At 50.3% G+C, this 23,992-nt stretch overlaps 2 protein-coding genes across 6 annotated transcripts; both read right to left on the bottom strand.

The window, feature by feature from the left end:
* Positions 1-2,514: 2,514 nt before the first annotated feature.
* On the bottom strand, positions 2,515-11,396 carry SRSF4 (serine and arginine rich splicing factor 4). The gene is made up of 6 exons (XM_066204661.1): positions 11,234-11,396; positions 7,848-7,990; positions 6,878-6,990; positions 4,997-5,211; positions 4,087-4,170; positions 2,515-3,927 (listed from the first exon to the last, which is right to left on the bottom strand). Exons 1-6 carry the CDS (start codon positions 11,338-11,340, stop codon positions 3,162-3,164), a joined length of 1,428 nt encoding a protein of 475 aa, XP_066060758.1. The 5' UTR covers positions 11,341-11,396; the 3' UTR covers positions 2,515-3,161.
* Positions 11,397-11,754: 358 nt separating this feature from the next.
* On the bottom strand, positions 11,755-21,221 carry MECR (mitochondrial trans-2-enoyl-CoA reductase). Of its 5 annotated transcripts, none has more exons than XM_066204664.1 (10): positions 20,991-21,221; positions 19,625-19,722; positions 19,320-19,451; positions 17,728-17,871; positions 17,542-17,644; positions 17,229-17,331; positions 16,744-16,817; positions 16,274-16,334; positions 13,450-13,694; positions 11,757-13,045 (listed from the first exon to the last, which is right to left on the bottom strand). In XM_066204664.1, exons 1-10 carry the CDS (start codon positions 21,122-21,124, stop codon positions 13,003-13,005), a joined length of 1,137 nt encoding a protein of 378 aa, XP_066060761.1. In that variant the 5' UTR covers positions 21,125-21,221; the 3' UTR covers positions 11,757-13,002. The 5 variants fall into 5 exon arrangements, with proteins under 5 accessions (XP_066060760.1, XP_066060761.1, XP_066060759.1 ...); XM_066204666.1 differs by lacking the exons at positions 11,757-13,045; positions 13,450-13,694 and adding exons at positions 15,198-15,445; positions 15,753-15,825; XM_066204665.1 differs by lacking the exons at positions 11,757-13,045; positions 13,450-13,694 and adding exons at positions 15,356-15,445; positions 15,753-16,064.
* Positions 21,222-23,992: the final 2,771 nt, after the last annotated feature.

Genomic DNA, 23,992 nt, shown 5'->3' with positions numbered 1-23,992 from the left:
CCTCTCTGGCCATGCAATATAATTATTATTGTTAATATATTATTCCCATTGACCTGACTTCACACCTGCTGCCAGGCAGATCTCTGCAGTTTCAGGAGACTGAGATTGCCAGCAGCTCCGGGCTGGGAAAGACAAAGTGACCACACAAGGGAGCCACGTGAGCTGGAGGTTTTGATGCAAAACCTACACTTTAATGCAAAATTAAGTGACTCAGTGATGTTTGTGAGACAGAAATGAACATTAAATGATGCAGCAGAGCCCAGCTGAGGCATGTGTCTGGCCCTGCTCATGGAATCACTGTTGTGGGGACACTCCCAATCCTTCACACTAATTATCAGCAGTAGATGTCCCAGAATGTCCATTCCCCCGGAATTTCTGCTCCAGTACTCCATTCCACACGTGGTGTCTGGGGAGGATGAGCCCATGCCAAGGTTTATCCCTACTCTCGCAGTGAAGCACCACTGCTCCTGCAAAGGGTGGTGTGTCCAAACCCTGCACTGCACACCCAGGAACCACCATCACTCCAGATGTTCACACATGAAGGACTTTCGGCTTTTCCTCTTTCTTACTGCAACGCAGTGACGACCTCCACCTCAGATAAGTTTCCCACATACCACCCTCTAAAGGCCTGTCCTCAGGTATTTAAAGAATGGATGCTCCTCCCAAAGGGCTCACATAAAGCTGGCTTGCTCATTTGGAACAGAGTTGCCAGACAGCAGAAGCTGGAGTCACTTTTTAGTCTTTACCTGGACTGTATAATTTCCAGATTTTCTTAAAAGTATTTTTTAGTTAATATTCTGTCTTAGGTTGCAATGCAAGATGTAACCAGAAGTATGTATTCTGTCACCATCTGTTGAAACCAGGTGGAGCAGTGTTCTTTCTCTCTTCCATGACCCATCCCTCATAACTCCAGGGGGGTGGATATCCTCTGTTAATGGGCCAGCTGTTAAAACCAGGTGGGGCAGTTTTCTCTCTTCCACAACCCATCCTCTGTCCAGGGAGGTATCTTCTGTCAATGGGTCATCCAGTCTCACTGCATACTCCACCCAGGGGGAGGAGCCAAGCATTCCTACATGGATAAAAATCCAAGATTTAGAACACCAGAGGCAGCCAGTTTCCACTGGATTCCCAGAGGAAGACCGGACCCATCTACACCACTACTAGACCTTCAGAGGAAAACTCTACACTTCTACAGGATCATTGCTTCAACAGAACCACATCTGTCACTCCAGGAGGATTGCAGCCATTTAATTAGACTGCTACCAACACCCTGACCAAGAGGGTTTCTGGTTGTATTCTGATTCTGTCAGTGTTTTTTTGTACTACTGCATTTTAATTTTCCTAATAAAGAACTGTTATTCCTATTCCCATCTCTTTGTCTGAGAGCTCCTTAATTTCAAAATTATAATAATTCAGGGGGAGAGGGTTTACATTTCCCATTTCAAGGGAGGCTCGTGCCTTCCTTAGCAGACACCTGTCTTTTCAAACCAAGACATTATCCCTTATTAGCAAACATCTTGCCTTGGCTGGTGTGCTTCTGTACTAAGATTAAGCAGCAAAAAGGATTAAAAATGTCATTTTGAGAGAATAAGATGTTGAAGCACTAAATATATATAGCTGGAAAAGGCTTTTCCTTCTGAAGAAATTAAATATCACTTCCACATAGATTTCTCATGCTGCCGTGGTAATATGACATTTGATAAAGGCTGAGCCACTCGCCAAGCCCTGACCCCTCTCAAAGTGTGGGGAAATATTTTGTGTTGAAAGCTACTCTGATGATCTATTACCTCTTCATCTTTTTAATAAGGCAGGACAAGTTCCAAATGATCAAATTATATGGAATTACTGCATGTATGAAGTGACTCCTGCTGGAGAGCCACTGCACAACTGCCATAAGTTGTGAGCAGTTTGAAATTGCCTAAAGGACAGTTTTAGGGGAAGCTGTAACTAACCTTTTTATTCCAGACCACGAACTCACAAAAATACATTTTGCCTTCTATTTTTCAGAATTTTGCTTGCAGGCAGAACAGATGCCGGGGGATGTCACTCCTTCATTCAAAGCCAATTGTCCAGGAGAAGAGCTTGCGGGAAGTTCAGTCTGAGCAATTTTCAAATGGCCTAAATTTGGGATATTATTCAGGAACACCTACAAAACTCTTGCTAGAAGGGGCCCTCCCTTCTCCCCAGGTCCCCAGGGATGCTGGGGACATGCCACAGAACAGCTGCCACCACCCTCTGTGTTTCCAAGCCCAGAACCACATCCTGAACTTTTTCCTTTTCTTGGAAGGCTCCTCCCAAGCATAGATGTTTCATTAGGAGGAAAAACTCCTGGAAAATATGCAGGAGAAATAAATTCTTTATCTGGACTGTATTCAAGTGTTGTGCCCACACTGAATGTGAACTGACTTTCTGAATTAAGAACCTTCTCTCTGTGAGTGACTCTCTACAAATTCAGGCTTACCTTGATCAACAGAAAATGCTGACAATCACAACACAGCACCATGTAACCAAATGTCATCAAGCAAAAATAGTCTTTATTCAAATTTCATGGAAACGGGGATCACTGTACTTTGCAAGACAGGGAAAAATAAAATAAAAAAATTTAATATAAAACAAGGATATTGTCACAATACCAGAATATGGAACTATAGTTCTTTTCCCTATAGATTACTGCAAGTACCTTATTTTTTTTCCCTTTTGACTGCTATTCACAACTTTGTAAGTCCAAAAAATATGGAACAAAAGTAGTATGAAACTTAAGACTTAGCACTTCCACTAAATGGCAGACATCAAAGGGCATCAATCGAGGGCAAAGACTGTTGAATCTGTCATACCTACCTATCAGTCATCACTGCAATCCCGTAAACCCACCAGGGTGCAGTGCTCATGCCCTGCAAGGCTCTCCCTGGAAAATAGGGCAATTTGGGGGCTTGAGGAAGAGCTGTATGTAAAGAGGACTTTTTTATTGAATAGAAAATGACCGGAGCAGCCTCACACCAGAGAGCACTGCAGGGAAAGAGCGCGGCAGTTAATGACAGACAGACCATCAGGTTGTTAAAAATACACAGCATTGACAGGGTTTCTACTTCAATCACTTGGTTACAGCTACTAAACATGTACAAAAGACTCTTCCAACCATTCCAGCTGGGGTTGCAGCAAGGTTAGGATCTGGAGCGGGACCTTGACTGCGACCGGGAGTGCGACCTAGAGGCAGACCTAGACCTGGATTTGGACCGGGACCTTGGCTTTGAAACAGATTTGGACCTGGAACGAGAATCTGATTTGACATTTGGTTTGGACTTGGAAATGGACCTAGACCTGGAGCGGGACACTGCATCCTCCCCCTCTCCTTTTGCCTCCTTCTTGTCCGACTCGGATTTGAGCTGCTCCTTTTCTTTGGAGCCTGACCTGGACCGCTCGTGGCTGTCCTTCCTTCTCTTCTTGCTGCTGCCTTTGCTGTCTCGCTTGCTGCGCCTCTTGCTTTTCTCACTCTTGCTGTGGCTCCGGCTTCTACTTCTGCTGTCATCCCTGCTCCTCTTCCTACTTTTCCTTTTATCCTTGCTGTGGCTCCTGCTCCTACTCTCATCCCTGCTTTTGCTTCTGCTTCTAGCCTTGCTAATGCTCTTCTCCCTGTCTTTGCTTCTACTCTTCTCCTTGCTTCTGCTCCTCATACTCTCCCTCACCTCTCCCCTCTCCTTACTCCTGCTCCTGCTCTTTTCCTTGCTGTGGCTCCTGCTCTTGGCTTTCTCATCGCTGTTATGGAGAATGCCCTCAGATTTATCCTTGCTTTTGTTTCGGGATTTCTCTGCACTCCTGCTGCGGCTCCTACTTTTATCCTCTTTACTTGGAGTCCTGCTTTTCTCTTTCTGGCCTCTGCTACGGCTCTTGCTTCGACTACGGCTCTTGCTTCTGGAACGGGACACAGACCTGGAAGTGCAAAAGCAACAGACAGCTCTGCTTTAGTGTGGCAAGGGTCTGAGCAGAGTGTGCAGAGGGAAAAGAAAAACCAAGTGCTCCTGCTGCAAATTTAACATGATGCTTCTCACTGAAGTGGGACCCCTTAGCTCTCCCAAGACAAAGACATACCTGGATCTGGATCTGCTCTTGGAGCGGCTGCTACTGGGACTGCGGCTCCTGCTCTTATGGGAGTGTCTGCTTCGAGAGCGAGACCTGCAACACAGAGAACCAGCTTCACATTAGCACGTGTCCATGGGGAGCTTGTGACCCCCATGGGCAGAACCCCACAGGGCTAAAGCACCTTTCAGCAGTCAAATGGTCGGAGTTACACAACACAGTTACAAACACACTCTTCTCCCCACCTCTCATCCCTGCTGCTATGTCTGGCTGTGAGCAGGATGCTCATCTGGAAGAAAAGATGCCAGTTTATTTAAGGGATAATCACTTTCCCAATTAAATCACAGTTTGAATACGATGAGACAGTGGCATAAAGCTTTGACTTCAGATTTTGATTTCATAAGCAAGTTCTTCCAGGAACAGTAAAGGTTTGCCTGAGTTTTCTTGCAATGAGTTCTACCCCAAAATGGAAAGGGGAGAACACCTGGTGCTGCTGAAGCAGCTCTTGGTCAGACAAGGAAAGCAACAAATCTCTGAGAAACAGGGAACAGGTGGAGGTTTCCAAGCTGAGAAAGAACTGTTAGTCCTGGTGCCTGGAGCAGAACACAGTGTTCAGAGCTGAAGTGTTAGAAGCACCTTCTGTTTCATTCCATGTACATGGCTCCACCAGCCACGCAGCTGCTCCCACAAGGAACAAGGGCTGAGTTATCAGGGAAGAACAGTGACAGGTGTTCAGGGAGCAGGTCCACACATCCACGGGAGACACCTCAGAACACAGCCCTCACTTGCCCCAGACACTAATACATGCTCAAAAAAATAGACCCGTTGAGAACTCCAAACATTTCCAAGGTGTTTTGGAGCCCCAAAGTCTCAATCCGCTCTATGTTCATGAACTGCAGCCTGAGATACATTACAGACATACCTTGAATGGCTTCGACTTCTGGAGTAAGAGCGGCGCCGTCTCGATCCAGGTCTGTCTTCCACTAATCTAATCTTTCTGCCATTTACTTCTGTCCCGTCCAGCTTTTCAAGGGCTCTTTTCATGTCAGAATAGGATTTGAACTCAATCACACCTTCATTTTTCCTTCCTTTGTGTGCATCTGCATATGTCACTTCCCCTGCCTGACGCATATAATCCTAGGGGAAGAGGACAGAATCACCATCGCCTTGAATCCAGAGCCAGGCTTCCAGCTGACCCCGCTCACATCTGACACGATGCTCCCTGAGCCTCTTCTATTCACAGGGATGTCAGCAAGGGTTTGACCCAAACAGCATCTGTAGTGCCAAATAACACACTATGATTTCACAGAGTTGGTGTGATTAGATAGTTTTGAGCCAAATGATAACTTAAGGTCTCCCAGTTCAAGTCTTAGATCAAATATGCTCTGTACTCTTAAGTTTCAAATTACAGAAGTGATTAAAGAAGTAAAATGCTTGCTCTCTAAATCATGTTTTCAAAAATAATTAGGAAAGGTGATAAAGGTTGAACATGAAGAGACAAGAAGCCCACAGAGAAGCAGAGCTCCCCTTCATCCTCCACCTTATTCACACAGCTCATTCTGCTGGAAAAAACCCCAACAGAACTCCAAGCTCGACTCATTTTCGCACTTCATGCTTCCTGGCTTCTCCGTTTTCATTCCTAAACCCCTCTGTTTATCAGGGGTCTGTTCTGCCTTGCTTTGAGCAAGCTGCCAGGCCAGGGTATCGTTCAGCCCCTGTGGAATTTGGCTGCAGTGGAAACAGGGCACAGAACTCTGGTTTGGTTTGTTTTCAACCCAGCTACTTCTGTTTTAAGTACACTGAAATGAAAGCTGTTCCCAAAAATGCAGTAATGCATCCATTGGAGGATTAATCATGCCATGCTCTACTTAGAATTTTAATAACAGAAGCAAAGACAAGCTACTGATGGTGTGAAGCATTAACAGCAAAGACACTGGAAGCATCTCCATACGTACCTGAACTAGTGTAAATTTCAATTACGTCAAAGTTTGTTTAGAACAAATTTTACACACCCTTAAAAGAGAACCATAAGAGAAAGTGTTCCAGTAAGAACAAGTGGGTTTAACCATTGCTGCTCAGTTTGATAAGGAAGCACTAATCTTTTTGCATCTACTATTAAAATCCTGCTCCCTGAATCCCCAGTGTGGATAATCATGAGCCAACATATCACCTCCAGAGTACTCAGAGGTACCATGGGTTCCACAGTGTCACTTAACACCTCCACTACTGAGAATCACCTGCCACTCCTTTGGACTTCAAAAATAAGTTTTTGGCAGAGATTTTACACAATTGCTCATTCAGGAAGCATCCTTTCCCTGAAACTCTCCTTAAAACAGCTTTAGATGGTGTGGAAATTCCTCACAGAGACTGTGCAGGAACAATGCTGTTTTTTCAAACAGCTGTAGCACCGTACGAGTTGATGGGTTAAATCCAAACTGACAAGGGCAAACTCCTCCATCTCTAGTGAATCCTACCCCTGGCGTGATTTGAGTCTGTTTAGACACGGCTTAAGAGAAGATAAAACACACCTGTACATGATATTAGCTGGTGCTAAGGATATTATTATTCTCCCACTGTCCAGTGCCACCAGTTCTGGAGGTGCAACTCCCAACCTCTCATGAATGGTTTCATATATACAAATATACTTCTGTATTAAGGTGTGTGTCACTTCCAAAATATACTCCCCATGGAGCTGCTCAGGAGTTGGAGCAAAGCAGAGCTGCGCACCACTTTGCCTTGCTGAAGACGTCTTTTACCCTTTGTGCTCTGTAACAGAGAGAGGGTAAAGAAAGGGGCCCCATACCTTCAGATCCTGCCAACTGCAGCGGCTTGACAAATTTTCCACAATCAATCTGTATTCTGTACGGGTCGGGGGACCGTACTTATCTCTTCCGCTTCTTCTATAACCATATCCACCTTTAGGAGGTGACAAGCAGACAGCAGAGCTTCAGCCACGGAAATGGAGCCTCGCTCTCCGCCCCGACAGAACTGCTCTGCCCCAGGTGTTCCCAAAGACATCACAGACCTCCCCCAGGGCTAAATCCAACCCCCCTCATGTAACACCTTACAAAGACCCAAAGCATTAAAACAGTTTTACTACAAGCTCATAATTAAACAAGGCACAGAACTAGAATTATACTAGAATTAACATGCAATTATGTTTAATATTTTTAAAAGAGTTTGAAAGAAGAAACTGAATAAAGCCAGTTAACTAATGTTACTTACGTGGCTTAAAAGCTTTCTGAATATCTGACATGAATAAAGCTTTTCAGGCACCTATTTCAGAATAATCTCATCTGTCTCTAACCCTTGGGATCCTCACCACCCAGGTCTAACGGGAAAAGCTTGCGGTCGTCACATGGCTTCTTTTTTTTTTTGGTCAGCCAAGGGCCACAAAGGTCCAAGAGCCACTCATGGAAAGGTACCCCAAGGTCAGCAAATGGAACGGGCAGTCATCTTAGCCTCAAAGGACTCTTTCAATTAAAACACTGAGGTCTTAGTTAAATCTATGTTAAACATCACATTGCAAATAAACCATTCAAATAGTTAAACAAAATGATAATAAAAATGGTACAAGAAACTGTGTTTATTAATGTATCAATTAAAAGAGTTTAATACAACAAATTAATAAATATTCAGATCAACAATTACATTTACAGTTACAGAACACTAGTCACAACTTTGAATTGCTTTCCTTTTAAATTACTTTTATAAAAGAGTAAAACAATGTTTTATTTAAAATGAGCCATGGATACAAAGGCACAAGTGCTTACTGCGTCCAGAACCGTAACTGCTGTCCCGGCGTGGGCCCCGGGCGTGCTCCACGATCACTCTCTCCCCACACAGATCTTTCCCATTTAGCTCATAAACAGCATCATCGGCGTCTCGCAGATCATCAAACTCCACAAAGCCGTACCTAGGGACAGGGAGGGAAAAGGAACTGAACCTGAGGTATCTGTGCTCAAATGCAATTTGTGGGCTCCTACAGAGCCCTGTGCGTGCCGTCCTGCACATGAGCCTCCTGAGCATACCTGAGGGTTCAAGGCCTTGAGCCTTAAAAAAACCAAAAACCCCTCCAAAAATAGGGAGAGAAACAGGAATGCATGTAAGTATGTCTGCTGATTCAGTGAACTGAACCTAAAGTCATTCTTCATCAACAAAACGATAAATCATGTGAGTGTGCAATGACCGGATTCATTTACGTTAGCAAGAGATTACTATTATGGCATAATCTTTGATGAAATCAAGGGTGTTATCTATATTTTTAAAGGCAGAAGTTAAAAACCCCAACCATTAAAAGTGAGCACTAGCCCACACACCAAATAAATACAGAATCACAGAACTGCTCAGGTTGGAAGAGCTCTCCAAGATCAGGGAGTCCAACCATGATCTTAGAGATGGCCTTAATCATCCCTGGAAGTGTCCAAGGCCAGGCTGGATGGGGATCAGAGCAACCTGGGATGGTGGAAGGTGTCCCTGCCCATGGCAGTGGGTGGCCCGGGATAAGCTTTAAGGTCCCCTCCCACCCAGATCACTTCTCTTTGAAAAGCAAACAATGATTTTGAATGGAGGTAGATGGAAGGATGGAAGTTTGAAGCTTTGAACCATGTTCCTCAATCCGCTGCACAAGTTACATCCCTCTGTCCTGCAGGTGTCGTATTAGGATGAAGCCTTTAATTCTTCAGAGCTGCCCAGAGTGATGCAGGCAGGTAAGTACAGGAGTAAAACTAGTTTGGTTTTTTCTTAGAGGCATCACAAGCAGCTTTTAGAGTGTTCACAGAAGATAAAAAGCAGGCTGAAAAATCCAATTTTCTGGTCACTTCATATGTTCACTACACACACAGAGCTGTGACTGCCAGTGCAGCTCTGATCAGGAAAGAGTGTGAAAACTAAGAGCACACAATTTAAAACTGCAATTTGAAACGGAGAATCCTACATAACCCACATTTTCATTTCCCCACCCTTCCCTCAGGTAATAACTGCTTTAAGCCATTGAATTTCAAGCTGAAATTACAATTAGTGAGCCCCAGCTAAGCTTTTAGAGCTCTGTGGTGTCACTTTGCATTCCACTGTTTCGCTCCAGCATTCAAGTTTAGCTGCTGAAACACCCAGTGCAGGATCCAGCAAGGAGAATCCCCAGATTTCCAGGAACAACTGCAAGAATCTCTCCACTCAAACACCATGCAGGAAGTTTGAATTGTCTCCTAAGCAATACCAGAAATAAGCCATGGAAGAAGGCTCAGCAGAGCACAGCTCAGCCCAGAGCTTCCCAAGCACAAACAAAAAACTTGATTGCTCAAATTCCATTTTTGACACGGAATTTAACTCCAAACCTGTCAAAACACTAAAAAAAACCCAACTGAATTGACTTAAAAGCAGGAAGACAAGTCCCTTTACCACATCAGCCACATAACTCATCAGTTCCACATCTGTTAAGAAAGTTAATTGGCTTCCTCCCGACCTCCCCCCAACATCCAACATGTAGTGAAACAGACACACTGAATGTGGGGTTTACTCAGCAACAGGAAAACTGACCCCCCCCACCCCCGCCAAACATTTCCAAGGATACACAGCAGGACTGGAAAACAGCAGCCTCAGATATTTCATCTAATCTTCAACACCACCTGAGGCCGTGTGGGTTAAAACACTGACACATGAACACTTGTTTGCTTTAATAATAGATTTTATTCATCTTATAAACCTGTTAAATGTCCACCTGCCAGCACAAGCAGCATTCAAACTTAATGAGCCTCTTTCACTTTAATGTTCAAGGACTAACTTGTGCAAGAAATTTCTCTTCTTTGCTTTTGAGGTGTAATTAATACCTGGCTCTCTTGGCTATATAAGGATAAATCCATATTTCATTCAGCTTTCCTAAGGAAGACTTCAACTGGGTTTCTTGGAAAAAGCAAAGGCACCAGCACTCACGAGGCTCTGAGTGTTGGGGAAAAACCCACCAAAAATGGCAATTTGCTTTTTCTTCAAAAATCCACCCTTGAATGTCTTGGCCAAGCCCGGGTGGAACAGGATCCAACCCTTGGAGCTGCAGTGAGGGCTCAGCTGCTAGAACAGCACAGGTGAGAGCAAAGAGGTACTGTGCGTTTGGGGGGGGAGCAGAACACACCCCCGGACAGCCTGGGGGCTCTAGGAGCAGCTCTGCACCCCAAACAAGGAGGTTCTTTTTAGGGAGCTGTTATCCCGGGGTGCAGCCTGGCTCACCCTTGAGTGTTTGCCCTGGGGTGCAGAGAGGCCTGGGGAGGGCCGTCAGGGTGACAGCCCCGTCCCTGCAGAAGGCAGGGCAGGACACAGATGAGCTGACCCCTAAGAACTGAGGCAGGACCCAGCCGTCCTACTCCCCAGTTGTCACAGAAACCCAGGCGTCCTGCCTTCCCGAAAGGAGACACCCACTCATCCGGGCCCTCCCCAAAGGGAAGCCCAAGTGTCCTGCATCCACTCCAAAAAAGGGGGAACCCAACCATCCAGCCTCCCTCACCCCCACCCAAAGGAGAGTCCAGGCATCTGCATCCCCCCCAGCCATCCTGCCTCCCCCAAAAAAGGCCCAGACGTCGTGTCCCCCTTGACAAGAGGGGGAACCCAGGCATCCTGCCCCCCACGCCAAAACTGAAGCCGAGCATACTGCTTACCCCAAGGGGGGGCCCAGGCGTCCTGCTCCCCCCTCCCAAGAGGATCCCAGGCAACCTGTCCCCCTCCCCAGAATGGGGACCCCAGGCGTTCTGCCTCCCCAGAAATGGGGGAACCAACGCAACCTGTCCCCCCTCCCTTAGAGACGTCCTGCTCCCTCCCCCGCAAAAAAAAAAGGAGAAACCCAGACTTTCTGTCCCCCGCCTAAAAAGGAAGCTAAGCAGACTGCCCCTTCCCAATAAAAGCCCAGCCATCCTCTTCCCCCGCAAAAAGGGGGGGACCCAGGCGCCCTGTCCCTCCAGTGGAAGTTCAAGCATCATGCCCACTCCCGAAAAGAGAGAAGCCAACATACCGCCCCGATAAAGGCCCAGGCTTCGCGTCCCCCCACCAAGGGAAGTCCAAGCTTCCCGCCCCTCTCGCCCCCATCCAGCGCTCCCTGGCGGCCTCTTCCCCCGCGGCCTCTCCAAGGGCCTCAGGCACCCGGGCCTCCCTTCGCCGTGGCCGGGCGCGCGCTCACCCGTTCTTGAGATCCACCTCGAGGATCTTGCCATAGCCCTTGAAGAAGCGCTCCACGTCGCGCTCCCGGGCCTGGTAGCTGAGGCGGCCGATGTAGACCCGCGGCATCGCGGGGCCGGGGCTGGGCCCGGGGGGCGTCAGGGGCCCGGGGGCCGCGCGGCCACCTGACGTCACGGCGGCGCGCGGGCAGCGACGCGAGGAAACGTCCCGCGGGCCACGCCCCTTTCCCGCGACGGCTCTTAAAGGGGCTACGCCGCCGGGTGGGCCCCACTGCCGCCGTCCATGGGGGTCCCGTCCCCCATGGAGAGGACGGATCGATCCCCCATTTCCCAGGTGTGAGGCACTAATGAGGGTGCCGAGGTCCTTGTGCGGAGTGCCCCGTTCCCGAAATGCTGGACCTGATGGGTCCCGAAAGTCGGGGTGCCCAGCGGCGTCCCCCCATGGCATTCCCCATCTGTAGCCAGACTTGGCTGCTCCTCATTCCCTCTGGTGAGCAACAACACGCCTCTTACTGAACTCTAAATGTTAGTTTTGGGGAATTATTTTTATCCTTTCGGTCGAGACATCAGATACCTAATCATACCAAATCCCAGTAGAGGCTCTTGGAACATTCCACCACTAGCAGCCATCCCCTAAAAAACCCATAAGCACCTCCAAAACGATTAATATTGTGTAGGTGCAACACCAGCAGCTGGATTTCCAATGGTGATCCTGCTCATTTGACAAGGAGAATTAAATTTATTTATTTATTTATTCTTTTGTGCCCTGGTGTAGGAGTGAGAGGCTGGAACATTTTGTGAACGTGTTCTCTAAAGCACGTCGGGTTTTATTGATGAGCCTGATAAACAACGGGGGATAAAAGCTTTGCATTAATTTTTCTGGTTTATGTCACGCTTAATAGCGCTTGTAACGATCTCTAAGTTCTTTTTTTTCTTTTTTTTCCCCCCACTTTATCCACCGATCGGGAAGCACTGAGGCACAAGATGGCAGGGAGAAGGAAAATGCAAAATATTGGGGGATTTATTAGGGATGGAGGAGCAGAAGGGAGACGCTGGTGCAGAGTCTGTCCTGCTCTCTGCTAAGGGAGGTCTCAGTGTGAGGGGTTTTAGGGGGGATGAAACGTCTCTGACATGTCCATTTAGTTGCCAGCATTGGCAGTGGGGTTTAATTTCAGAGTTTTACCCTTCCAAGCGCACGTGCAGTTGTACAGTGCTCCCTTCAAGCCTGCGCAACATTCCTGCCCTGCTCTTCTCCTCACCCCACGGGACCCAGAAAATCCCCCAAATGATGGTACACCTTCCTGAGCTGTCCCCCACACCCTCCCTGTGCACGGGAATGACACTGCCGGCTCCCAGTGACGAGCAACATCCCCGGGCCCCTCGGGCTTTTGGTAGATCCAGAGGGGCCCTGCCATAACCCCGCAGACTTATCCAGGACTCCAGGATGAATCCTGGAAGAGCCTTCAGCTGACAAAACTGGTCCCTCACAATTCCTCTGTCCACACACAATTCCACAGCCACAGTCATCCCACTCAGAGCATGTTGGGAACCGGGCACAAGCTGGGAGAACCCCAGTGAGGTTCCTGGGTTGGGTTCTGAAGCAAAAAAAGTTCGAGGAACCCAACCCAAGGGAGGTTATTTCCATTGCAAGATGTGTTTGGCAAATATCTCCCCTGTAGTTCATCCTATGGAGCAGCATGGAGAGCCTGCTGGGATCCGAGAGCATTGCTCAGGAACAGGGACAGTCACAGCAGAAGCCGCCCTGCAGACACTACACAGCTGGGTTATTCCAGAGGAATTCCACACAGGCATTTCTGCATGGGGGAGAAGGTACCCAAGTGAAAAACCTGAGGTCGGGGACACTTGGATGCCCAGTGCTGTCCCCTTCTCCATCCCTCCCGGGCACTGCTCCCAGGGGCACTGGGACACAGCACTGCCCTGGCAGGACATTCCACGTGGAAATACAGCTGGAATCAGCTCTGGGCTCAAACAGCTCTCTGGGAAATTAGGGGTTATTTCTGCATCTCCCACCTCCTGCTTCCAGGAGACAGGTATCACATTGTGATGTCACTGTGATGGACACACAGGCTGGAGAACTCAGCAGCTGGAGCCATGGGACTCCATTCTGCTGACTGCCAGGACCAAGAAGCTGGTTGGAGGCAGCCAAAAACAAGTCAAAATGGAGCTATCTTCACAGGAGACATCCTGTGCTTCTGACCTGGAGGATCCAGCTTGGTGGGTGGCTTCAGCTTCTCCTGACCATCCTGGAGATGACATGGGACCATCTTGGGATGCTGCCGCTGGACCCCCTGCAGTCAAAAATTCCCTTGAAGGTTGGCCTGATGAATCCTGGGAGCCCAACATGAAAGTTTGCTCCTTGGAGATCTCTGCGAGCACCAAACCTTTGGCTGACTCTTTCCTCAAGCTCAGGGAGATCCTGAGCAGCCAGAGTTTCGAGTCGATCTGGTGGGACAACGATGGGAACTGCGTTGTGATCGGAGAAAAGCTCTTCAGGAATGAAGTGCTCCCAAAAGCTCAAAACATGAGGGTGGTTGTGACTTAACAAAGCTCTGTCCTAACACTTTTCTCAGCCAAAGCCTGAAATGCCAAGGAGTCTGTTAAACACTGATTTGTCCTTTCTTGTGCCAACTCCTGGCTCTCTCTTGGATTACCTCCTCCTCTTTGCAGCAAACAGCTCCTTTCCTTTGCCTTTTGCAGCTGCTGTTCTACTCCCACCCCCTTTTCATGAGAGATTACCTGCCCTGTCTCCAGAAGGGTGTGCGGGGTGCTGGGGAAAAGCACAAACCCCCAGGCTGCGTCCCCCCCGGCCCAGCACTGAGATTCAGGCAAAGCTCTCAAGAAAAAGGTGGGACACTCAGCTGGTAGCAGGAGGACAGGAGGAGGAGGATAAGGACACCCAGACATCTCCGAGCAGCAGCTGCAGAGTGCCCAAGTCATGGGCAGACACAACCCCCCAGCCAGGCCGTGCCCGGGCCTCCCCACACAAACGGCCCTGCAGACACAGCCCTGCTGGCACCTGGGAGGCAGCTCCTGCTCCAGCCATGGCTCCCGTGCCCCACACCACCCCTCCTGCCCCGCACGGGCCCCTCGCACTGGTGGCACTGCCAACGTTCCCATCTGGGCAGCCAAATCCAGGTACTGTGCAGGTGCCCGGGGCTGCACTGCTCCCGCCCTGCCCTCTGTGGTTTGGGACGGCCACGCTGGGGCCAGCGGCCAGCGGCCAGCCCCACTCGGGCCCATGGCCACTGCCCCACCTGCCCTGCACAGCCAGTGCCGCCCGATCTTGGCCAGAGCCGGACCGGGAAGAGCAGGGACCAAAGGGAGCTTGTGGGGTCACAGAGGTAGAAAAGCGGCACAGGAGGAAGGAAGCACACGTTGTTGGTTGTTCTCTATAATAAGGCTTCTCACATTGCTCTGCAGCGTCACAGTCCTGTCCCGCACCGGGGCAGGAGGACCTTCAGGGACACTGAGGTCCTCCAGCCATCAACGGCTCCAGCCCTTTGATGGCCAAAGGCTTTGGCCCTTGCAGTGCACTTGGCAAAACCCAGCTGGTGGTGACCCAGGGCTCGTCCAGGAGCTGCAGCAGCACCTAGGGCCACTCCAACCACAGCACCCCCTCATCATTTGGGGCAGTCTCTGCCCCTTCCTCCTCCTACTCAGAGCAGGCTTGGAGGCAGCGGGTCTGCAGGGAGATGATTTGGGCTTTTCTGCCCATCCCACATTCCAGCTGGGATTACTACAGCCCTGACAGCCCCAAAAGCACATGTGAGGGGGAACTGCTGCTCTTTACACACCCTGAGCCGAGCAAGCCATCATTTGGGTGCCCAAACTCCCCCCAGCCACAGTGAGATGCAGCCTCCTTCCTGCAGCACTTCCACACAAAGCTGCAGAGGCTTTTAAAGCTTTCAGTGGGCACCCAAAATGTGAAAAACAAAGGAAAAAAGAAATTCAGTGCATCTGGAGGGCCTTTTCCCCCCTCAAGTCTGTGGACAAACATGCGGAACAGGACAGGGCTCCAGGAGCTGCAGGTCAGAGGAGGAGGATCTGCTTGGAGGACACGAAAGGCTTCATGGAGGCCTCCAGCGCTGCCCTGTAGTCCTGCAGTGGGACCTCGGTGCAGGCTGGGGCTGTGAGCTGGCCCCTGCGGATGAGCTGGCACAGGGCATCCATCATCGCGGCCACACTCTCCTGGTCTGCACGGGAAGGAGGGACCTCTCACTGTGCCTGCAGGGCCATCCACCACCCCTGGGAACGCCCACCCCAGGCCATATGGGGTCCCTGGGTGTGATGTGTCCCAGCTCAGGCACGTGGGATGAGGGAAGAGCCTCCAGCACAGGGGCTGAGCCCTCAGGGGTGTCTCAGCACCCTGGGACAAGCAGAGATGGCTCTGTGAGTGGGAATGAGGATGGTTCTGGGTGGGGTTTGGCCCTGCTCCCACCCCTGGCACAGGGACAGACCCTCAGTTCCCCCGGCTCAGGTCCCTCAGTCCCCCCGGCTCACCCTGCGCGTGGTCCTTCCGCCACTGCGTCATCCAGAACCCGCGGAGCCGCGTGTCCCGGAAGATGAAGGCGCTCTGTGGAGTGTGAGACACCCGTGTGTCCTCCTGGTACCCAGTGACACCCCTATGTCCCCTTGTGCATCCAGTGACGTCCGTGTCCCTGCACACACGCAGTGACACACGTGCGTCCCCTTCCAGCGTGACAGTGGTGGAAAGTGGCAGTAAGGCCCCTCGTTAGAGCTCCCATTTGTGAGCCAGGGATGCAGAGAGGCGACTCCGAGGTGTGGAGTCAAGGCAGGTTTGATGCTCAGCATCTGCAAGGTCACTGGAATTTTTTGGCAGCTCAAACCCTCCATATAAAAAGCCAAGAGCCCGGCAGTGGGACACAGCTTGTCCTCTGACGGACCCCACCAGGCAAATAAAAAAGGCTGGAGGGTCTCAATCTGAGGCTGGGGAGAGCCAGGTGCCCACAGTACCGAGGGGATGGGGACATGCGGTGGGGAGGGGCATCCCCAGTACTCACCACAGGCACCATCACAGGCTGCTTTGCCATCCCCCCGTAGGTGACCATGGTCCCCTTGGGCCTGGAGTAGGAAATGGGTATTGGGTTAGGTGGTCCCAAAAGTGCAGCTCTGACTTGCCACCTCCTCCTCTGCTGTCCCCAACCCCCCTGGGGCTGTCCTTGCACCCAGCGCTCCCCAGTTACCCCTCAGATCCCGCCTTCCGGGCTCTCCTCTTGCTTCCATGTACCATTAGCTGAATTTGCAGCTCAGCACACCAGTTACACCTGGCCAGGATCTGGGGGACCTTCACAACTGGACCCCAGCTGCCCCCAGCCACCGGGAGCTGAGACTTTAAATCACTATAGTTATCCAAAACCACTTTTCCATTCATATTCCCTCTCCAAAAGTTTAACAGACTCCAGAGCAGGACCCTCTCTTGCCAGTTTCTGCCCCCAGGCTTGTGCCCAAGCCACTCCCCAGCCAAACTTACTGCAGATGCCGCAGCATCTCCGTGGTGCTTTTGCCTCCAACGCAGTTCAGGGCGAGCCGGGGCCTTGGGGTGCTCTGCAAAGGTTTATGACAAGGGTTCCCAAATTTTATGGCTCTTTTACAGGATGGGACCACGGTTCTTGACAAAGCATCTGCAATACCCTCAATGTTTACCTGAGGGCTGCTGAGAGTAGTAGAGCTAAAATCCATCAGAATCAAGGAACAGCTGGAATTAGAAGGGACTCATTCCAACCCCCTGCCACGTGCAGGAAGACATGTTCAACTAGACCAGGCTGCTTCAAGCCCAGTCTGATTGGAACCAAAATCTGTGATCCTTCCCTTGTGGCCGCAGCAAAATTGCTCCTCTCCTGAGGCTAAATCCTGATCTAGAAATTTCTCCTTCCCACCATCCCTGGATTTCTCCCCAGTGCTGAACAGCAGTGACAGCCCTGGACCGTCTCTCCAGTGGGATCAGCATTGAGGTACCTTAAATATATCCTTCATCTCTGGCTTTCTCAGCATCTCCTCTGTGACAACGTGGTCAGCGCCCAGGGCCATCAGCCTCTCTACCAGCTTTGGGAGATCAGGTCTGGGCAGGGAAAAAGGAGATAAAAAAAGAGGACTAGATGAGCCAGGAAGCAGAGTTCCACCTTCTCCTTCCTTTGCTCCAGCATTGCATGGGGACAACTGGGAAGAGGCTGGAGGACAACTTGGAGGAGCAAACAGGAGAAAATCCTGGGTTGGGTGGGCGGGATAAGCAGGTCCGGCTCCCAAACTTGCCCCTCGCCAGTGGACCCACCTGTCCCTCACCACATTGATGGTCTTGATGCCGGAGGCCCTGGCGATCTGGATGACGGCCTGGCCCACACCGCTGTTGGCGGCATTCTGGATGACGGAGTCACCTGGTGGTGAATAAACCCAGATTCCCACTGCAGAGGCAGCCAGGAGATTTGTGTGGAATTGCTCCCTCATGGCAAGGCCATACCTGGCGCCAGGCTCTCGAAGTCGGCCAGCAAACGGAACGCCGTGCAGGGGTTGACACTCAGAGTGGCAGCACAGAGCACCGGGATATCCCTGGGCACCTTCAGCAGCATCTCCTCAGGGAATACTCCCTGCGTCCGCCACGTCCCTGGGCACAGCCGCAGCAGGGGAGGAAAGCAAAGGAGAACCATCAGCTCACACTGTAGCCTTGGCGCTGGCAGCATCATGCACTGGGAATCAGCTACACCCTGGACAAGGAATTATGGAATGGGTTTCCATATGGGTAGAGGCAAAATGCTCCAAGAGGCAAGGAATGGATTCCTCGCTGCCTGTCAAGATTTATCACCCAGCAAAGCCTAATCATTTCCCAGAGGGATAATGGGACTGGGGTTCCCTGGGCATGTGTGCAGAGATAATGGAAATACTCTCCATCCTACGGATGAGCCCATATATTCCAAGCCAATTTAGTCAGCTTTACTCCCTCTACGCTTATATCCAGTTTAACCCTCAATCATCTATTTACAGTGTTTTTATGCTTTAAAATACCCCATTTGGCTCTTAACTCCATCGTTTTCCTTCTCTTACTTAGCAAAAAGCCTTTTAAGAAGAAATAGGCAAAGAACAAGCTGTGACACTAAACCTCAACGAGCGAATATCAGGCCATTGGCATTTTGGACAAGCATGGGAGGCATTTGTTGGGAAATAAATTCCCACACTTTCCCAGCAGAGCATTAATAAAGAGAAAACTACATGAGAAGCCACCAAGATCTTGCCTGTGTGAAATGTTTTATCCCAGGTCTTTAGGGAAACTCTAAGCTGATGGGACAAAACGTACTTGTTGCCAGAGAAACACAGATTGCTGCAATGCTTTATAATGGCACAGACATCCCGTAACGGGTCTATACTACAGGAAAGAAGATTATTGCTAAATTTAAGTTTGGCAAAAGCAATGGCATTGCCACTGCTCCTATTCCAGGTGCTCTAGGGTGCATGGTAAGTCCTGTGTGCAGGAGCCCCTTCCCTGGAGATCCCCATCCTTCCCGAGAGCCTTCCTGTGTCTGTGGAGGATAAGCAGCATCACTTGCTGGGTCTGGGGAGCAGGAACTGAACTTACTTTTAAAAATACATTAAAAATGAAATTTAAATAAATAAATTAATTAAAATTAAAAACAGGTGGTAGAAATAAACCAAGACACAAACAGATAAGAAATAACTCCATCAGTTCTACCAACTGTCTCATTATGATTTGTCTCACATAGCACTAAATGGGTTCCAACTCCTGCTTCCCTTGCCCAGCATTCCCTAATGGAGCTTTGTACCCCATTTTGAGTCCCATTCCATCAGGTGTAATTGCTGTAAGTTGAGGGGCTCATGGCTCTATCTACACCCTGGAAAGACAAAGGTTTGGAGACCTGTGCTTTTGCTCTGGGACCCCCAAAATCCCCACAACAGCTCACACAGGAGCACAACCACGGGTTTGCCCTCTGGGCAAGTCTGGGCACCCCCCAGGGGCTCCTGCACCCCAAAAACCCCCTGGGATGATGCTTTGCAGGTGGGGGGTGAATGAGGACCCAGCGGTGCTGAGGACGAGCTCACCAAGTCCGGCGTCTGCAGGGATGACCCAGTCCCTGGGTTTCAGAGCTGTCACACGACGCCCGACCTCCAGCACCTCCCCGACACCTTCGTTCCCTCCCACGGCTGGCAGCGGTGACAGGAGGGGGTAGGTCCCTGCAAGGAAGCCGGAGGTGAGCTGGAGACCCCTCGTACCCCGACATCCCTATGCCAGGAGCCATCTCTGAACGCTCTGAGACTGCAGTTAGGTTTGATGATCCTTGTGGGTTCCTTCCAACTCAGAGCATCCTGCAAGAACTAATGTGCAAAGTATTAATCCAACACATTACCTTGGATCATGTTGATGTCGGCAGGATTGATGGGGGCTGCCAACATCTTGACGTGGACATCGGAGTCCCCCAGCTTGGGTACTTCCAGATCCTTCAGTCTGAACAGGGAGATACAAAGGAAAAGGGCATTAACACCAATTTAGTGATGTCTTCTGTGCTGTGGCTGGAGCTGGAGAGTGCCTGTATCACCTACACACCCCACCTAAATTAATAGCACTGTATGCCCCATCTCATTAAAAAAACCAGATATATGTTAGACAGAAGGACAGGTTTTTGGAGGAGGCTGCTAAAAGCCAACCACCCAAAACAATCCTGGGTCACCAAGCCCAGTGATGCTCACTAAACTTAAAAAACTCAGCAGGCTGCGTAAAAAAGCCATAGTTTTGGCTGGGGGTTATATGGTTTGTCCTGCCTTGCTCAAGAGTTCCAGAAACCTGGGGTATTTCCAGAAATCTGTGAAAAAGGAGAAGTCATGAAGCACAAAGCAAGACCAGTCTTGCACAAGCAATGGGGTGATAACAGCAAGTCTCAGGAAGTGGCAGGGATGACACGCACCATTGCACAACTAAATGATCGTTTGGAAAAGCAACAGTCCTTCTCCAAAAAACCAGGAGGTTGGTGTCTGGATGCACCTGGATAATGTATCAACATGAAATGAGCTGGTTCAAGAGGGGCAGCAAGACCTCAAAGTCTCCTCCCTTGAAAAAAAATGTTTATACTCCACTAAATTACGGCTTTCTGCATTCCAGGATTTTTGATGCGGAGCATCAGCAGCTGTCCCAAAAAAATGCTTGTGATGCTGCTTTGGTCTCTAACCTGGGATCTCAAAGAGAAGACCCATCAGTGGGATGCAACCCAGGATGAATTTGGGGCACAGTGATGCTGGGGCTCAGACCTCCCCGTCGTACCTCGAATTAAGCAAGAATGGGCTTTTTGGCAAGGTTTAAGGTTTAAGGCAAACTGAAGGAGCAGCAGCAGGAGGGTGGAGGATATGGAGGCATCACTCCCAGCATCTGCCTGTGAGACCATGCCACCAGGAAAACATTGGGGCATCCCAGGTTCCTCCTGTCCCCCTGCGTGTTTGGGGGCCCCGCAGGGAGCTGCACCCCTTCCCCACCCTCTACACCTCGGGTGGGCAAGTCCTGACCCCTGTGCACTGCACCCCCAAAGCAGCCCTGCAGCACCCCAAAACCTCAGCTGCACCCCCACCCCTCTCTGCACCCCTGTGCCAGTCTCCACTCCAGATCTCGGCCCTCGCCCCCAGCCTTGGCCCTACACCTGCACCCCCTCCCAGCAATACCCCCCAAATTCACCCGCACCCCATTCCTGCTCCTCCCTGCAATGCACCCCCGGCTCCCCCCCTTACTGCACGACGGCCGCGGGCTCCCCGTGCCGCTCATAGAGCAGCCCGAGCGGAGGGGTCCCCGCCGTGGACGATCGCGTCCGAACCGGGGGGGTCAGCACTTGGGGGGTCCGCGCCCGGCGCAGCAGCCGCAGCATTCGGCTCGGCTCGGCTCGGCTCGGCTCGGCTCGGCTCGGCTCGGCTCGGCTCGGCTCGGCTCGGCTCGGCTGAACTCGGCTGAGCCCGGCGCTGCCGCCTGTGACGCTGCCGCTTGGCCCCGCCCCCGGCCGGCCCCGCCCCCCGCCCTTAAGGCGGCCCGGCCATTCCTGTGCTGAGCGGGCGGGGGCTCGGCGGGATTGCCGCGTCCCCCCGGGACTCGCTTCCCTCGGGTTTGTCCCCGAAACGCTCTGGAATTGTTCACTGTGTCCGTGTCGGAGCCGCCAAACTCTCTGTGCGAGGGGCATCGGTGATAGGCACAGGAGCGTCTTGGTCCACGTGGTTACTGGACCATGGGATCATTTAGGTTACAAAATACCTCCAGGAGCATCGTTACTAGACACCCCTGGATTCTGGAAGTGTCCAAGGGGCTTGGGGCAGCCTAGGATGGATGTCCCTGCCCATGGCAGGGATGGAATGGGATGAGCTTTACCGTCCCTTCCTACCCAAACCCTCCCATGATTCTGTGATTTTGGGGAGAAAAATCCCTTTTTTCTACTTTTTTACCAAGTGCCTTTACTACCCTGCCCTGTCCAGGAGGGACATGCTCCCAGCAGGGAGAGCTGCAGGGAAGTCTTCGTCAGATGATAATTTTAAACAACAGATGCCTGACACAAGTGGTGAGAAAAAAATACCTGATAGTGATTTAATCCAATGTTTTGTATAATTATCTTGAAGGAAAGGTCTCATTTAGTCTTCCAATTAAAACTGATTATATCAGAGGGGGAAAAGAGAAGCAGAGCCTCCTGCCTTCCTGACAGACCCGTCACAGAGAACAGTGGGGCTTAAAAAATATTTCTATCTCATGTGGGATTGGACTTCTCCATCTGGATGCTGGCAGCAGCTCCCTAAATTCTGGATTGCCCAGCACAGGCTGTGTAATTAGCAGATTCCTTCATTAACACCATCTCTCCCTGTGCCAGCCCTGGAGTTTGCTGGTCCCTATGGCCTGGAGCACCCAGGGTGGGTGAGAACCCCTTGGGGGGCCAGGGGCAGGTTGGGAGCTCCAAGAGGAGCCTGTGGCCAGATCCTACCCCTTCCAGACTTTGGCACCTGGAGTTTAGGGGGTCAGTTCCATCCCCACTCTGCAGTGTTGGGGTTCAAAGGCCAGAAGCATCACCCCAAAATCCAAATGCTTTCCCTGACTGTTTACCCCATCCCATTCTCAAGCACGTGGTGTTTTATTCCCGTAGAATCGCTTTGCAAAGGATTGATATCCAAAGGAGGAGTTGCTCAGTTCAGCCCCACAGATTCTTCCTGGATCCTCACAGATCTTCCCAAGACTGTCTCCGTTCTGGTGATCCAGCACAGACAGACCCTGACGGGTACTGAAACGAGGCCAGGTGTTCAGGGCAGGGTCCTTTCTGGCTCAGGCAACCCATCCCTAAGGCTGTCATGGTCCTAAATAAAAGATTTAGTCAAGCTGCTTGATAATTCACATCATTTTTAATAAAAAAGGAAAACAACATATTATTTGGGGTGTGAATTCATGTAAATTCAGATTCAAGATGAAGGAAAAGTTCAGGTTTGGAAATAACTCTCTTCCAAAGTGCTGGTGAAGGGTTTTCTGCCTCTTCTGGGGCATGATTTGTTTTTGGGGGTGCCTTTGAGGGTTCAGTGGTGTTCCCAGCAGAGCCTCTCTGACAGCATGGGGGGGAGAGAGAGAGAAAAAAAAAAAACCTTTTCTCACTGACTTCTTCAGTTTATAAGGAGTCTTGAGGTCACTTGTAGGTGGATGTAAAAGTCTCCCATGTGATGGCACCGCAAGGACAGCCAAGTCAGAGGACAAAACAGCCTTTTCCTACCTGGTTTGTTTGGTGGGATCCTGGGCACATCCAGGTCCTGGCAGCACCTCCACCTCCGGGCAGGAAGGGGCCACCCTGGCTGCTTCCAGCACGGCTGGACATTTCAGTCATTTTAATCTAATCACAGCAATAAAATAATGGGAGTTTAGTAACCTCAAAACCTGCAGCCTTCCGAGAACGGGAGGAACACCTCAGATATTTTGTGTTGTGGGGGATGCACAAACAATCTGTGGTGGAGGACACTGGTGGTGTCCATGCCCTTCCGTGGGTGGCAAAGGGTTAACTACTAATTACAGCAGCCAAATGAGAGGCCTCTCCATCCCCTTAAAAACGTGTGCACCCGCGATTTATGATTATTTTGTTAATGTTTCTCCTGTAACAAGCACAATTTCCGGGTGATTTATGACTACTTCATATCTTGGAATTACACTTTTTTACAGGAGTGTTGCATGAAAATCCACTTTGCAGTTGAGGGTTTAGGAGTGGGTGGACAGAGGAGGAAGAGGAGATGATTCCTCAGGACCCGGCTGGGGGAAGGAGTGATGTCCTTTTCTCCCCTCTGCTTTAACCCCTATTATTGTTAATGAGATCTGATTTATTGTATTATCATGATTTATACAGCCACTGATTAATTGAAGTTGTTAACACTTGGGCACAGCTGGAAAGCAAAAGTGCTGCAAATAAGTTGGGTTTGTTCCTGCAGATGTGAGGGGATGCAGGGTGGGAGCAAGCACCTTTGTGACACCGGGGTGACATTTGCTGGGATTTCATCCCTAAATCCTGTTTAGGACAGAGATTTTATCTCCTGGTTTAGGAGGAGTTGAGCCCAGCAGGTTCAGCCTGACCTCAGGAGCCTCATGTGGGCTGTGCTGCCTCCAGCTCTCCCAGCACTTAATCAAGTTAATGTGGAATTATTAATTAACTGCTTATAAGACTGACACACCTTTTAATTAAAGGGAATAATTATTTATTGCCTTTCCCCTTTTTGGTGGAAAAATGGAAGGT

This window comes from Chamaea fasciata, unplaced genomic scaffold (genome assembly GCF_029207755.1).
Source record: "Chamaea fasciata isolate MVZ Bird 193981 ecotype frontalis unplaced genomic scaffold, bChaFas1.0.hap1 SCAF_26, whole genome shotgun sequence".
Classification (NCBI taxonomy): Eukaryota; Metazoa; Chordata; class Aves; order Passeriformes; family Sylviidae; genus Chamaea; species Chamaea fasciata.
The sequence above is the reverse complement of the archived record's forward strand: the minus strand, read 5'-3'. Positions and strand labels throughout refer to the sequence as shown.

Excerpts from the sequence above, each read along its gene's own strand:
- SRSF4 (XM_066204661.1), bottom strand. The coding sequence starts at position 11,340 with ATGCCGCGGGTCTACATCGGCCGCCTCAGCTACCAGGCCCGGGAGCGC. Across the intron at positions 6,991-7,847 it reads CAGTTACGGTTCTGGACGCA|GTGGATATGGTTATAGAAGA; the intron begins GTAAGCACTTGT and ends CACCTCCTAAAG. Across the intron at positions 3,928-4,086 it reads AAGAGCAGATCCAGATCCAG|GTCTGTGTCCCGTTCCAGAA; the intron begins GTATGTCTTTGT and ends TTGCACTTCCAG.
- MECR (XM_066204662.1), bottom strand. The coding sequence starts at position 21,124 with ATGCTGCGGCTGCTGCGCCGGGCGCGGACCCCCCAAGTGCTGACCCCC. Across the intron at positions 19,723-20,990 it reads GAGCCCGCGGCCGTCGTGCA|ACTGAAGGATCTGGAAGTAC; the intron begins GTAAGGGGGGGA and ends CTCCCTGTTCAG. Across the intron at positions 17,332-17,541 it reads ATCAATGTGGTGAGGGACAG|ACCTGATCTCCCAAAGCTGG; the intron begins GTGGGTCCACTG and ends TTCCCTGCCCAG.